The sequence below is a fragment of the Ricinus communis genome, chromosome 7 (assembly GCF_019578655.1).
Source record: "Ricinus communis isolate WT05 ecotype wild-type chromosome 7, ASM1957865v1, whole genome shotgun sequence".
Taxonomy (NCBI): Eukaryota; Viridiplantae; Streptophyta; class Magnoliopsida; order Malpighiales; family Euphorbiaceae; genus Ricinus; species Ricinus communis.
In genome coordinates, this window is record NC_063262.1 from 17,914,230 (window position 1) to 17,931,191 (window position 16,962).

The window sequence follows — 16,962 nt, forward strand, 5'->3', positions numbered from 1 at the left end:
ATTTATTTTATATTTCTTAAAACATGTGATGTATGTGTAGGTAATATGTAATAAATATTATAGATTTAATATTTTTTATAAGTGATGAATCTGTGGAGTATATATTATTAAACTGTGGTATTAATTTTGTGCTTTTCCTCTCTATTGTATTTTAAATTAATATATATAATTTTAATAATAAATCTACTTTTTAAATACGAATGTGCGTACCATATTAGATTAGTTTCAAATACGTTTGTTAAATTAATTTATTATTTATAAAGAATGAATATATATTTTCTTTTAACTTATGAATTTTGATATTTTTTTTTCACAAATAACATATTCATAATTAAAGATTATATATTTATTTTTTATTAGTTTCGGATTCATTATTAATAAAAGTAATTTGATGAATTATTTCTTATTAGTAATTATTGTTTGTTGTGTTAGGTTGGATATACCTTTAAGCAATGTGGTAAACAAGAGAGTTGCTGCGGATGATATTAAGGAGGAAAACGATTCTGTTGCTGATAAATAACAAGTAAAATACAAGACATATAATACGCAATCTAAAACTGAGAAAGGGAACGAAATTGCTGCCGATGAATGTTGAGGTGGAAAGTAATTCTGCTTTTGATGAAGAAAAGTGGAGAATAAGAGAAATATTAAACAATCTAAGACCGAGAAAGGGAAGGCTGTTCATCATATCGAGGAGAATATGAGATGGACGATTTATGTTGTCAATCAAGAAGTCCCTTTCTGGGTTGTCTAATATGATTAACAGGCTTTCCCCTTAACAACCGGTCCGGTCGAAAGTTAGTACTTGTAATTCCATACATTAAATAATAATAAAATAATAAAAATATTTTAAAATCGATCTCTCAAAAAATTTATAATAAAATTTTTATAAAAATTAATTATTAAACAAACAAATAAAATATAAAAATTTAAATACTCTAAATTAAATTTTATGAAAATAAAATTTATAAATTAAATAGCCAAATAATAAAAAATAATTTTAAGAGTTATTATACAATATTTAGTCTTACCAACAATTTAATATCATTTTTATTTATACAATAAAAATAAAAGGCTTAATTATCTATAAATTTCTATATTTTAAGCATTTTTCTAAATTATCTAAATCTGTTAAAATTTTTACAGTAATTTACTATTTTTTTAATTTCTTTTCTTTTATAGAATTCCGGCCATATTGAAATAAAAAAACCAGTCACTGCATGCATCCGTGGCGCCAGAGCTAATAAATTAAGAAAAAGATAAGGCGCGCCAGCAAGTCATTTTGCAGACATGGGTCTTTTATTAAACATGTCCCAAGATTTCCCAACACCACTCCACCTCCACCGCAAGACCAAGCTCCTCCGCCTCCACGCCCACATTATAGTGATGGTGCAAGAAACAAAGAAAGTAATAGAAGAAGAACCTCCCCGCCGGTTCCATCACCACCACCTGTAGTGGAAGATGCGAAAGAAATATCATCTCCGGCACGTTGAAACCTTCTCCATATTCAGCTCCAATTGCATAAATAAATTAAAATATCAAAGATCAAAACTTGATTCATAAAACAAAGAAAGAAGCATATATTCCATTTGAAGAAATACTAAATTAAACAAAACAAAATAAAAATCACACATACACACGCCTCTTGTATCAAATCCACAAGAATTTCTTATCAACAAAACGATAAGTACCTTTAATTTGTGCTAAAATTATTAAGAAACATAAGAAGATGAAGAAGAGCTTCTAAACTGGCTGCAATTACTACTGCACTCCATTCAATCTTTTGCTATTCTATCTATTCTTCAACACCCTTCAAATTGATGGTGAAAAAGAACAACAACAACAAAAGTTCAAAGCTGTCAACACCCATAAATTTAGCTCTTCACCACTACCGCCACCGCCGTGAAAAGAAGAAGAAAAATAGCTCAAAATTCAGACCATCAATCTTTTCTCCTATTTTGGTTAGGTTTGATTAATTTTTCTAGGAAGAAAATAATTACTGTACAATGCAAGTGACAAAGGAAGAAATTAAAACGGGAGGTATTTATTTATTGGCTTGTGTTGAATTTTATATTTATTTAAGTTTTGAATTAAAGTGGATAGTAGTTGCAGATAGAAGAAGAAGAATAAGAAGAAAGTTCATTGGCTAAGAGGGATAAATAGAGAAAGAACAAGTGGAGAAGAGATATAAAATATATTTTTACACAATTAATTCTGCTGATGTGTAAACTTTCTTTTTTTGTCTTGATATACTCCGGTGCCACATATGCACACTAAGTCGGATTTTAATTTTAAAATCGCCAGATTCCTAAATTAGAAAAAAAGTTTAAATATTGATGATTATTTTGCAAAAATTGAAAGAATAAGATATTTTAGAAAAAAGGGTCAAAGCTTAGTAATTTTTAGATAATTAGGCCAAAATGAAATAATAAATGAAAGGTAGTATTTGTATTTTTTAATTACATAATTAAAGTTTCTAGATAAAAAAGGATAAAGTAAAAATAATATTTCTAATGTAACAAGTTAAATATTTTTATAATAATCTAACTATTAATTTGATACGATAGTCAAACAATAATTATAGTTGAGACTAATAAACACATGTAGATAAAAAAATTTATTTATTAAATATAAAACTAACAAAGTTGTTTCAAAATAGAAAAGTTTAACAAAATACTAAAAAGAACTAGCCTAACATTTCTAATCCCATGATTCCGGTGATGAAATAATTAAACACAATAAGGTGAGAAGAAAAATGAAATTTCCTCAATATTTAGAATATCTTTAAGGAACGGAGATGATTGATTCTCATTTTTTAATATTAATAAACTTTCTTAATCTTTAAGAAAGAACTAAGAACTACTAGTCATTTACCCGTGCAATATATGACCGTTATTATTAAAATATAATAGAATTCTTAATATTTAATATTTATTCATCATATTTTAAAAATAACAGCAAATTAGATATTTTTAATTTTTTTTAACTTTTTAATATTTTAAGGTTTTACTAGTGTACTAACATAAAAATTATTTTAAAAATATTTATTAATTAATTCTAATATTATATAAATTAATACTATCAATATAATTGGTATTACTTTTTTAAAATTAAAAACTAATATATAATTAAAAAATTAATTTATTAGTAAATATAATATTTAAAAATATTATTTTCTAGAATTATTATCTAATTAGAAAATTAGTTTATTAGTTAATATAATATTAAAAATAATTAATATGCTATTTTTTAGAATAATCATTATCTAATAAAAAACTAATCATTATCTATTTAGAAAACTAATTTATTATTAATATGCTATTTTTTAGGATTAGAAATAGTGTTTAATTAGGAATAATTTATTAATCAATAACTAAATAGAAAAAACTATAAAATATAAGCTTGAATGAATGTGTTAAAAAGAAGTGCATATGTCAAAATTAAAAATTTATATGTTAAAAAAGAGACACATGTCAAAAACAATTTAGGTCTTATAAATTAATATATTTTACAGATAATTACATAATTTTCTAAAAGTTGTTTTTAAAAAAGAATTGTAGAAAAAATTGTAAAAATATAAATAGTAGATAGTTTCAATAGACCTAGATCTAAATCTACAAAGATGTATATAGAGAGATATGAATTGTAATATATCTCTCTATATAAATATGTAGATATTCATATCTCCACCGTCTGTTATCCAATAATAATAATTCTAATATAAATCCTAATAAAGCTACAAATTACTAAAATATTTATAAGTAAATAATAAAAATTCGGCCAGTATAATAAATAAGTGAATTCACATATCTTGGTCTTAAGTCTTGGCTAAAACTTTCAATTACATTCATTTGCTGCGTATTTTTCTCCGTAAATTGTTTTCTTGAACAATTAAATTTAACTGAGATATATATACATATTTCATTAAATTATGCATTAAAATGTATCATTAAAGCTTCAAAAATATCATAAATAAATATATATAATTTGGACCTATCAAATATCTTCATATTTATATCTTTATTTATCCTCAAGTAAATAGCAACTGAAAATAATCTTTGTAAGAATACATAAAGAACAGTCATACTCAGCTTCAAGATATTATTCAAAAGAATATCATAAATGCCCTAATCATGTCAACTCAAGAACTTAAATCATAAAAATCTTTTTAAGAATATAAACTCAAGCATTGTTAATAAAAGATATAATCATCCAATTCCCTACATATTCGTAATAAATAGTCTAACTCATCTTTAAATAATACAATTATAATGTATAATCTAAATCATCACAGCCCTATTCAAAAGGCAAACCATCATTTAAAATAAGAGATTAATATGCATTATTTCATAACTAGATAATTACCCGTCCTATGGGTGGTTTAATTTTAATGTCAATCAAAATTATAAAATCACTAAAATTAAAACTGAATGATATAATACCATAAAGATTTAGCAAAAATACTAAAAAGAATTAATTTACTATATAACTAACTATATATTTTATGTGAGTCTTTTATTGGATATATAAACATGTTATATCTTTTTAAAATATTTTAAGTACTTATTAAATTTAATGATAAATTTATTAATTAAGAAAAGTTTATTCTCTCTTTTTATATGATTTAATAATTTTTCTATTTTAAAACTCTTTAATTTTCTCTTACTTTATTCATAACATCTATATGAAATTAAATAAATAGGAATATCCCATAAAATTAAATAAACTAAATATTTTAATAATATAATCGAATCAAATTAAATTGTTATGATATAATACTTCATTTAATTTTTAATATTTTTTTGTTGATTTAGTATTTTATATATTTTAAGTATATATCAGTAATATTTTTTTATTTTACATATATAAAAGTAAAAATATTTTATATTATTATTTAATTTACTAAATTATAGAAAATCTAACTTAAAAATTAATTTTTAGTTAACTGAATTCTTTACTTGAAATTGAACTATATCAAAATAATTTTATTAAAATATATTTAAGATAGAATATAATGAGGGATGGAAGGTGTAAATAAATACAAATATAATAATTAAAAATATTTCTTTAATTGATAAGATAATTATTCAACTATGAGAATAAAATATCTTAAAAATTTAATCAAAAATTAAAATGATAAAGAAGAATTTGAGGAAAAAATGGACTATTAGATACTTAAATTTTATAATTAAGGTGCTGTATATTGTAATATAATACTTGAAAAAGTAAATTATTTAAAGTGAAAATTATAGATAAGAATCTAAAAGAGTATAGGAATATGAAATAATTAAATATTCTAATTAAGGTGTTGGAAATTGAAATATGTTAGAATAGATTAATTGTCTAAAAATTAAAAGAAAATAGTTTAGAAATCATATGACATGCCATGTAGAATAGAGAAAAACAATAATAAAATATTTTTCTCATAAATATATATAGATAGACATAGATTTATTAAATTGCATTAAAAAATCTAATTTAGAAATTATTTTTTAATAAATATATTAAAAATATTTTATTTATTAATATAAAAATTAATTCTATTAACAAAATCCTTTTACTTAAAATTAAACTCTGTCAAAATAATCTCAAATAAAATATATATAAGATAGAATGAAAAAAGAGACGAAATGAGTACAAATGTGACGAGTAAAAAGAAAAAAATAATTTTTAATTAATAAGATAATTATTACATTGTGAAAATAAGAAAATTAAAAAATTTAATCAAAAATTGAAATTATAAAAAATAATTTGAAAAAAATTATAAGATAATTAAGCTTTATAGTTAAGTTATTTTATGTTGTAATATAATACTTAAAAAAATTTATCTCAAGCGAAAGTTATGAAAAAGAATTCAAAAAGGTATAGAAATGTGAAATAATTATATTATCATAATTAAGGTGTTAAAGTTATAATATAATAGTTTATATAGAATAGTAAAAAAAATATTAATTCTCTAAGAATTAAGAAAAATGGCATAGAATTCATATAAATACCATATAGGAAGAGTTATGAAAAAGAATTAAAAAAGGTAGAGAAATGTGAAATAATTATATATGTTTAATTGTAATATAATAAAAAATAATAAAATATATTAAAATGATCAATTCTCTAAAAGTTAAGAAAAATAGCATAAAATTCATATAATATGTCATGTAAGAGAGAAAAAATAATATTAAAACATTGCTTTTGGAGCTCTTTTTATTATTATTATTTTTTTTACACCTCTTAGATTTAAACTTGATATTTGGAGGATTATTTTCTTTCTCAAGAAATTAACATGCCTTTTTATGCAAATATAAATATGGGTAATAAATGTACTTGGTTAGTTAGCATAACATACACACAAAATGCTTTACGTACTCATAATCTCAATTATCGTTTTATGTAAAAATTGACATTGATAATGAAGATTCCTAATTATTAAGCAACTAAAATTAATAGAGTAGAGTTACTAAACTCAGAGCTTATTGTGAACCTAAATCATATCTAACTAAACTTAGGTAAGCCAATTTATAATAAAGAGATAACAACTTAAATCATACACTTCTAACTATATCCAACTCAAACTTACAAAGCTACATATCATTTATATATGCAAAGAATGGGTACTTGACCAAGTAAATACAACTAAACTCATGAGTTCACATACATGTTTATTAGCCCTAAGAAGCTAATAATCTAAGTGTTGATGATTACAAAATATTATGTATTTTAATATTATATATGCAAATATCTAATAGTGCATATACAAAAGGAATTTAATCAAATGAGCAATAGAGTAGATTGCCCAAGCAGATGTCTATCTTACTCGAAACAACAAGCATATACTAAGGACAAACATCTATGAGTTAGCAATCTCTACATACAATTAGTGTGCTTTAAATATTTTGTTAAATGGATCAAATACTTTATTAAAACTATTGTTATGCATACTGTAAAATTCTAAACCTTCATACGATTTCACATCATACAAAGTCATACTTTAATTTTCTCGAAATGATTTTAGTGCATAAAACTTTGTTCCTTGAAATTCATGAATTTTGAGAAAATTGCCTTTGATCAGATATCTGCTCAATATCTTTAAGGTATATAATTGTATTATAATATAGTGTATTATTTTCTTACATATTCACACATTTCATACATGTGTCCAACAACTAGTTCACATTGAGAAAAGTAAAAGCAATATATTCACTGTCAAGCATAGCTGTTTGCTAGAGCAGTAACTTTTCAGCGACAACTTTCTGCAGTATTGTAGCAGTCAGCTTTCTGTAGTCAGTCATTACAGAAAGCTAAAAGGTGTAATAGAAGTCTAAATCAACAATTGTAAAATCTTTAGATTAAGATTTTTTTAAAATAATTTACTTTTATACATATATAATCTTTAAAGACTTGGTTCCTAACATCTAGTTTTCATAAATTGCTTATAAAATAAGCTTCATCCATAAAAGAAATAAGGAAAGAATAATATTTATTCTCCAAAACCCTCAAGATCTGAAAGTTACATTGATCACTCTTCATCTTCTTCTTTCATTCTTGATCTGTTGCATCTATTGCTTTACTTAAATAAATTTTCCTTGTATTAAAGTTGTATTTGATCCATCTAGAAATTTTGTACTCTTTGTTTTATTGTCTTTAAAAGCAAAAATCTTTTGTAAAGTCTCCAACCACCTAGAATAAATGCTTGTTGTTTGTTGGGGTGACACTGCCTCCCTTGAAAAAGTTTGTGGGAAGTCCATTTGCACCTAATGAAGCAAGTGAGAGGTTGACAAGATTCTAATAACTTCTATGAGCCAGTCAGAGAGGCAATATCAGAGTTTGTGTAAAGTTTCTAATTAGCAAAACCTTGTAAGGTTTGATCTCTAGCCGTTAATAGAGTCAACTAGTGGAGAAAATCTTAAGATGTGATTGGCAATAGAAATGAAGGAGGCGGGAAGCTATCGCTTCTAGAATGCAAGCTTATCCTTTACTTTAGTTTTTATTTTAGAGCGTACCTGAAATAATAATAAAAAGTTTATGAATGAGGTAATCAGAGTGACAAATGGTTACGTTGCGGAAATCTAAGGACTAGATGCAGATCCTAGTATCGAACTGGGATAAATCCTTATGTTGAATTCTTTTAACTTATGCATTGAAATAGAAATATGATATTAACACTTTTATTGTAGGGGCAATAGTAGTTTTTCGAATAGTCTATTTCCCAAAAATCTCAGCCAAAATTTGTTGGAGTTCTCTCATATTATAATTCTTAGGTTAGCCATTAGTATAGTCTTGATAGCATCAATGTCTTGCTTGTTGGCTATCTTTGTTTCAACTTATGAAGTACTATTTCTTGGGCTGTTGTCTTGATTGTTAGTAAGAAGGGCCCTTTTGATATCCATTCTAGCTTGCTCCCCTCTTGTCTCTTCCAACTAAAGGTGATAAATCTATACGGCTAAAAAACAAGGTGTTAATATGATACATGCAACGCATGGGATGCATGATGCATGTGCTATGCAAAAGGGTAAAGAGAAAGGTTTATCATACACAAAGTCATTATATAAAACATCATTCCGACCTTATTTCTCCCACACATGGTTCATGGTGAGTCCAGCTTCCGTAAGATTTTAGGCTTAGGCTTCCTACAAACAGGGGATAGTAGGCCCAATGCGTATGTCATAATCTCTCAAAGCAGATTCAAAACAAAACAAGATAATATTTTTCAGTATAAGTATGAAGCTTGCATATTTTAGACATAAGACCTAATTTCACATGTTCTTGGGCCAAGGCTTTTTAATATTTGGGCTTAAGTACTTATAAAGAAAAACATCTTAAATAGCAAGCAAAATGGGCTCCTAGGGGAGATTACTACTATCATTACCATGAGATGAGTCTTGAGTAAGGATAAAAGGCTCCCACAATTAAAAAGAGCGCTCTTCCTTGGCTTGTCTCCTCACTCAAGGGTCCACGTGACGAAGTAATTTCACTCATTACTTATGACTGATGGTTAGCTAGTGTTGCAATTGTAGTGTTCCAATGGAACCAAAGAACCACTGACCGATGCCATCAGGGCTATAGGGACTAAAGTGCACAATGTTTGAAAGTGTAGTGATGATAAAATTAAAGACAAACATACATTAGAGTCAGCTTCTCTTATTCCCAGTGGAGTCGCCACTGTGGGCAGTGGTTGTGGGCGTGCACCCAAGTGTCTGTAGCAACTATGGCACCGCAAGACTTTTCAATCTAATCGAGGACACGCTAACTAGTCACAAAGACTAGCGCGGAGATAAGAATCACCACCTAAGTAATTCTCCAGGACACTTTTACTAAATGAGTGGTGTACTAGATTCTATAAGGAAACTTCGCTACATCCAGAGATGGATTTGGAAGCCAACTTCTTTATTTGTGTATCTTATTCTTTAATTTTATTATTTAAGGAGTTATTCTCTACATCAAGCACTATAGCATGTGAGGTCCACATAACTGTAGCCCATTTTAATTAAGTCCAATTTTCAATTATATTATTAGTCTAGATTTACTACTCAATTATACTCGGGAGGTCTATCTAGTGTAGCCCAATTACAAGTTATACCTTTGATTAACAAGTCATTATTCTAATTAGACTACAGTTTATATGTCAAAACCCGATACAGTTTTCCTAATCTAAATGAGTTAATTCATTGATCAAATAAGACAAAGTCCGCGTAAGTCTAAATGAGTTAGTTTATTAATTAGATATGACAAAGTCCATTTAGGTCTGATTAAGTTTTATAATTAGTCCAATTTATCATCTTCTCCTAGTTTAGTCTAACAATTTTCTTAGAATAATTGATATGGTCCTATGTCTATATGTATTGATTTAAATTTAATTGAATAGACTAAAAGTATAAGAATAATAAATAAAAGAAAGATACACTTTTAATCTAAAATAAAATAAAAGTACACCCTTAATCTAATTTAAATAAATAAAATAAAATAATTAAAAGGTATACACTTTTAATTTATCGTGTTCTAAAAATTATTCTAAATCTACTTAATTTTAATTTATTTTTATTTACCAATCTTTTTAATTATCTAATGATTTCTATAAATAAAGTAATTAGTTACTTAGTCTAGTTAATTTTAAATAATTTAAACTTATCTCAAAGCTTTTAATCTATTTTAATTATTTCTAATCAACAAAAAATCAAAAGAATAAAAGAAAAACAAACATACAGCAAATAATACCAAAAAAGAGGAAAAAAGAAAAAAGAAAAAATGATGGAAAATCGGTTAGAAAAGGAGGACTAACAAATGCCTCAGGGCATTTTGCATTGATTCTAGAACTTTGGGATGATAATTGTTGAAAGAAATAATTAAAAAATAATCAAAACTGAATTTTAAGTGATACTGATAATATCGAATAAATCTATTCAAATTAATCTGATAAATATCCCTAATTAATTAAAGATAAATATGTAATTATTAATTTTGATATAAATTTTAAATATTTCTAAAATTTGACCTAGATTTTGACAATTTTGAAGGTTTTGGCGCAAAGGTTTTTTGCCTTATTAAAAAGGTTTTGACTAAATGTCAAAATTTGACTTAGTTAGTTAAGATTAAGTCAACACTTGACTTTGACTTTTCAGACTTTCGTGAGAATCAAAAAATATAATAAATTTTCATTATTGGATTTTTCATAATTCTCTCGATATCTAAATCCTTAAAATGGGTGCTGACAGTTATTAAATTGATTAATTATGTTTGTTAAGTATTAGAATTAATTTGATAATTATTTGCAAGATAGAAGCTAAAAGTATAATTGATTTAATATGAGGTTTTAGTGAGAAAATAGATTTGTTAGCATTTTTTGTAACTGAGTGTGTTAGTAGGATTATTATGGAAATTTCAGCATTAAAGGTAAGGTCAAAATAAAAATTTCATATCTTATATAATTCTAATTGGAGGGACCAATGGGGGATATGGAAAAAAAAGAAAGAAAGAAAGAAAAAGAAATGGACGAAGAAGGAAAAGGGGGGAGATGGTGCTTGGGGTTGTCATTAATGGCAGATGCAGGAGGAGCTTGTGTGAGAGGCGAGGGAACTAGCAGGAGGTGCAGCTCACGTTGGCGAGAATGGCAGCAACACCGACGGTAGTGAATGACGGCGTCAGGTAGCAGAAAATGGCAAGAAACAACAACAGCTCTTCGACATTGTCCATGGCGTTCCGGCAACGACAACAGCGATGTTGTTTGCCAAAAAAGTAAGATCCAGCGATAGGAAGCTTGTAAGAGCAATTTATCTTTTTCAATTTTTTCGGCCAATACTGTCGTGCTTCAGGTGATCAGAGGATATATTCGGAGCCTACTCATCACAAGCTTTCTAATCACACTGATTTTGCTTCGATCAGACTCTATTGGAAAATCAACAGTTGCAAATTGTTTGTAATGTTTTAGGATGATCGAAGGCTGAATCAGAAAATCAATTGTTGGATTCTTTCTCTTCGCATCATCTTGAGTCTGTAGACACGTCTAATTGTCGCTCGGACTTCAATGGCCAGAGGCAAGTAGAATAATTTAGCACGCGTCTAGAGTCGTGCGTTTGAATAGCAAGTCCTAAAAAGTTAGTAGAGAATTAAGTGAAGGTACAGTCAGTTTAGTTTTGCATACCAATGTTTTGCAAGATATCAAAGAGTTGGATCAGAAAAAAAGCAGTAGCAATTAGAGCTTTGCGTTGCTAAACTCTATGGTCCGGAAAAGTGAAGATAAAAGATTGGATAGTTAGGCCCAGTTTAGACAAGACCATTATATTACCTTTATCATAACTTTTAATTTTCCTAAAATAAATAACTAATAAAAATTCTTAAATAACAAAAAGATTAAATTGCTCCCAAGTGAATAACAATTTCAGCTAGCACAATAAATAATCAGTCCACATATCTCAGTCTCGGGTCTCAAAAACAACATGTCCTATTAAGCTATTTTTCTATGTATTTTACCTATAAATTCTCTTATTGGCTAATATTATTTTAAATTGAATAATAAAATTTAAGTGAGATATAAATATATATTTTCACTATATTATATATATAAAATATATTAATATAGCTACAGCATCTATATATATACATATATATTTCGGACTTATTAATTTCTTTATGAAAATGAAGAAAAAATTATCATTTTACTATTTTTATTCATTAATGGGCAGAGTTAGTACTCATTTACATATAAAGAAATGTGAGTTAGAAAGAATTAAGGCGATTTCTCTTAATACTTAAAATTAGCGGATTTTCATGCTATTATACGGTGAAATTAACGAATGATTTGCCTGGGTAAGATATAATTTCTTTTTATTACTATACTTCGCAAGACACGAATGTATCATGAACCCGTTGCTATTGGACTTTAATGATGAAATCTAAATATTTATAAATGAGTTTTTCCGTTTCTAAAACAATTTCTCTTGTAATGGACTTTGTCACAAGTTTTTTATTTTTTATTTAATCATTTTCATAATAAGTTGTATAGTACTATGACAAAGTGCAATTGAAGCACAATGGTGACCAGCCTGATTACATATAAAATTTGTGAAAATAAAAGTACCAAGACATCTTTGTCAATTAATTATTATGACAAAATTCTTGGCAGCAACAAGGTTTTGTACTCTTGTACCCTTAGAGATGACTTCATTGGCTATACTCAATCCCAATTAGCACCCATTACCATCAGCAACTAAAGATGTAGACTTACACTAAAAAAAGAAGAAGAAAAAAAAAGAAAACAGAATCATTGAAATGCAACTTTAGCATTAGAAGAAGCCCAAGAGAATCCCATCATTTGAGACCTAACTTTTTGTCGTCGAAGAGAATCTCTGTAATTGCAACGTGCTGTGCAAAGAGTCATTTCTTGCAAGCACTTGCCATGCTTGAGCAAAAACTTTGCCAAACTAACTTCATTCTCACATTCTAAAAATCCATGAATTTTCACCACCTTGAGATGGCTTAGGAAAGGCTTCAATGTATGGATCTGAGATTCCCAGAATTGCTCTTCCTTTGTGGTAGACATATCCCACAAGTCTCTATTCCATTGCTGAAAATTAGAGATGAAAAGAGAAAAGAAAGTGAGATTAGTTAGTTTTATGGTGGTAGTATAGTAGAGGATGCAACCATTTCTGCTTATGAAAAATTTATACTATGAATAGCACCAGCTCTATGCTCCGATCCTCTACCAAATAAAATGAGTTATATCTTAGGGTCAATCTGGTATTGCTTTTTATTACCTTTCCTTTTAATTTTGATTTTTTTTTTTAAATCTTTATAGCTACTTTTTGAAATCTAATTCTAAAAGAATTATAGTTAATTATACTTTCTTCAAAAGCATGTTTAAGAAAGCAGAAATAGTAAAAATAAAAAAATAAAAAAGAAATTAAGATTTGCAAAATCAGGTGTTCCATAGCAGTGTTAAAACTGGCCTAACTAATTATATGAAAACAAACAGGTTTCACAGCATTGCTAAACTGGCCCTAATTTATTATTATGAAATCTATACATGACTTATGGGTAGAGTACCTTGTGCTCCCTCAAAGACAAATTTGTTGAACGGACCTTATTGAAATAATAAAGAAAAGTAAAGATGAATGTATAAATACTGATGATTTTATTGTGTATAAAAGTTCTTTTTCCGTTGGAATCCGTCGGAAGTGCAATGTGGGTCTTTGTTGAAAACAATTAAATTAGTTAAGGTTGTAACAAAATGAGTCTTAAGAATTAAATGAACAAGTGAAACATATATTTAATGGTGAAGCTTATCTTTTCCTATGATTTACAATATTAAAATTTAAGATTTCAAGGTAAACTAAATATTTCATTAATAGACCAATTTTGAAACAATTGCAAGATTTAATTAAACGAATTATAGCCCAATTATATGATTTTGACTGTAAGAATAGAACTATAAAAATGATTATTCTTTTTATAGGTGACTAATTAATTCTTTCATTTAAAGTACGTGGAACTGTAAATTAAAAGGATACATCATCGGGAAATTTTTTTTATATATATTGTGTATATACGTCATAACGAATAGACGAATAACGGTTATATATATAAGTGGTTTACATTTTAGTATTAAATAATTGATATATATATATATATTCAATTGTTTAAAATTAATAAATATGTGTGAGTAATTTATTAATTTTGTATTTAGATACACATCCATCTAGAAGTTTGTCAACTCACCCAAAAGAAAATAGATAAAAAAAGATCGGTGGGACTTACTCTCCTTTCAATCTTGCAATCGTTGATAATCTTGAGAACAAGAGTATGCAATGCGGGAGAGCTTCTGAACAAAGAGGCCAATCCGGGTACATTACTTTTGTTGAAACCAGTTTCCAACTTCAAGATTTTAAGATTGCTAAATGGATAGAGAACATGTGAGAAGTTATTCTTGTTCGATAAAATCTGCAAGCCAAAGCAAGAGGCTGTTTAAGCCAAGACTCATCCATGATTGCCATGCCTCTATAATAACCATATGTTTATAAATTATATCTTCATTTCATGTCTGAAAAAGGAAAATAGAAATAGAATACATTTGTTTGTTAAATAGTTAAGCTATGTGCGCAAACACTTAACTGTTAAAGTACTTTGCAGGAATTCCATTATTGTTAAATTGTCTGCAACTTAATCAAATATTCCACCTAAAAGTTTAGGCTATTAAATAAAATTTGAAAATCATATAACATATTAAAATATTTGTGAGTATTGTTAAGGATCGAAATCTAAATTTTCTAATCATAAAAGCTTCTATATCACACTAAAGAATCATGTTATCCAAAAATTTAAATTATTAGGTGAAATTTAAATAATAGTTTATATTTCTAATACATCTAGTTTTAAGCTACCACTTAAAAAAATAAAAATGAAACATCTAATTTTGAGTTATTTCTTATAAGTTATATTTCTAATGGGTTAATTTTTTATTCATAGAAATAACTAAATTATAAAGTAATTGAAATTAAATAATTGGAATAAGGAAAAAGTGATCATTGCTACAATTAGCCACAGAAAATACAAATATAAAAGTTGAATAGGAGAAACAAGAATAAGTACCTCAACACATTCGCTTTCAAGGGTCAAACTATAAGCATTAGAGAGCCCAGATAAAAGATCCCACACACTTTGAAGTTTCTCAGCACTTACGTCTTCATGAAGTAGAAAAAAACCAACAGAAGCTTCACGCAAAGAGGTTAGGTTCTCAAGAGAACTTGTACCAGTAATTGCATTACACTCCCAAAACACAATTCTAAGGTTTGGTGAATTAATCTTAACCCAACTTTTCTCATAATACGCATCAAAACAGCTAGCAACTCTCAATTTATCCAGTTTTCCACAACAAATCTCCAAGCCATGGAGCTGAAAGCAATTCTCAAGGGTTAAATCTTCGAGCCCTCGACAACTAATCTTGAGATGCTTCAATCCAAAACAAGCATCTAGATTCAATTTCTTGAGACGAGGGAATGATGATTCTGTAAACAAATCCAACAGTGAGGACTGATCGTATAAAATGACAAGAGAAAGCGACAACACTTGCAGTGATCGAAACCCATCAGTCATTACCGAAGAAGGAAGCAATCTGAAGCCAGGATACATAGATTTTAATTTCAGAACTCGTAAAGTTTTACTGGTTATAACCCCGCGAGGGAAATTGAAGTGATCTTCAGTGGCTACTTCCACATCAAGTTCTTGTACGTTATGTCTAATTGCACTGCGTATCAAACCATTGAGACATGAAAAGCTCGAGCGAGCACGAAAACGAAGGGTTCTTAGATCAGAATGCTTGTCGCGGAGAGCCAATACCTGAGAAATGAAGTCCATTGACAAAGAATGCGGCGGTGGTCTTTTCGTGTTGAGAAAATTTGTTTGAGAGATATTTGCAAGAGTATTAGCGGTGCTGATAGTGGTAAAGTCGAGGTCAGGAAACGAGTACCACACAGATCTCCATCTTTTCGATAAGGTGCTGGTTCTTGCAATGGATTTGACAGAAAGGAGGAAGAGGATGTGATGGAGAATAGGGTCAGGAAGATCACTGATGCGGTCGATGCCGGCAGGGGGGTCACCTCCTTGATCACAACTTTCTGCAAACGGAAGTTTCCTTCGCTTAGCAGATCTTGTTTCCATTAGAATAGTTGATTGGTTTGTGTTGCTTTCGGATGCGTTGTAGGATGAATTGGATGTGTTGTGTTGTGTGTGAGAATGTTTAGATTAAGGGTTTGAATGTTTCAACAGAATGAAAGGTAAGATATGAACGAGAAGAGCGTTTGAGTTAGTTTCAGGCTTTTTTCACGTTTGATAATCAATAATATGCTCTTGCCCTCTTCATTTTACCAAAAAAGAAAAATCAATAATATGAAATTTTAAAATAAACTTTTGTATGTAAAGATTTCCACAACAAACAAATAGTGTGTTATAGTAGAATGATACAAATTAGAAACTTTATTTATTTGTTTTACAAATAATGTTTTTAAGGAAATTATTTCATTAACAAAATCAAAAGAAAAAAGAAAAAGAGACCAATACGGAAAAGAAAAAGCTTTGCAGCTTGATGCCTCATTAAGAAAAAAGCACACGGTTTACTATTTTTTTCATAAAATTTCATTTACACTGTAAATTTGAATTTTACACACTTTTATATTTATGTATATTAATTTTTAAAACTTAAAATTTTTGTATATATACGTTTGACTTTTGATACATAAATTTTTTCTAATTATATATATATATATATATATATATATATATATATATTTATTTATTTATTTATTTTTGACGCATAAAATTAAATTTATAAATATTTTTTATAATATTTTTATTAATTTATTAATTAATAAATTATATTTTTAATTAAATATTAATCTTAAAAATAGTATATTAATTATATTTTAATATTTTTATTAACTAGTAAATAGTTTTTAATCAGATAATTATACTAATTCTATT

The 16,962-nt window shown here is 27.3% G+C and overlaps 1 protein-coding gene across 1 annotated transcript; it reads right to left on the bottom strand.

Annotated features, from left to right (window-relative positions):
* Positions 1-12,537: 12,537 nt before the first annotated feature.
* Positions 12,538-16,568, bottom strand: LOC8266924 (putative F-box/FBD/LRR-repeat protein At4g03220). Its single transcript, XM_048376449.1, has 3 exons — positions 15,076-16,568; positions 14,245-14,427; positions 12,538-13,054 (listed from the first exon to the last, which is right to left on the bottom strand). The coding sequence occupies exons 1-3, from the start codon at positions 16,141-16,143 to the stop codon at positions 12,752-12,754; spliced, it is 1,554 nt and encodes a 517-aa protein (XP_048232406.1). The 5' UTR covers positions 16,144-16,568; the 3' UTR covers positions 12,538-12,751.
* Positions 16,569-16,962: the final 394 nt, after the last annotated feature.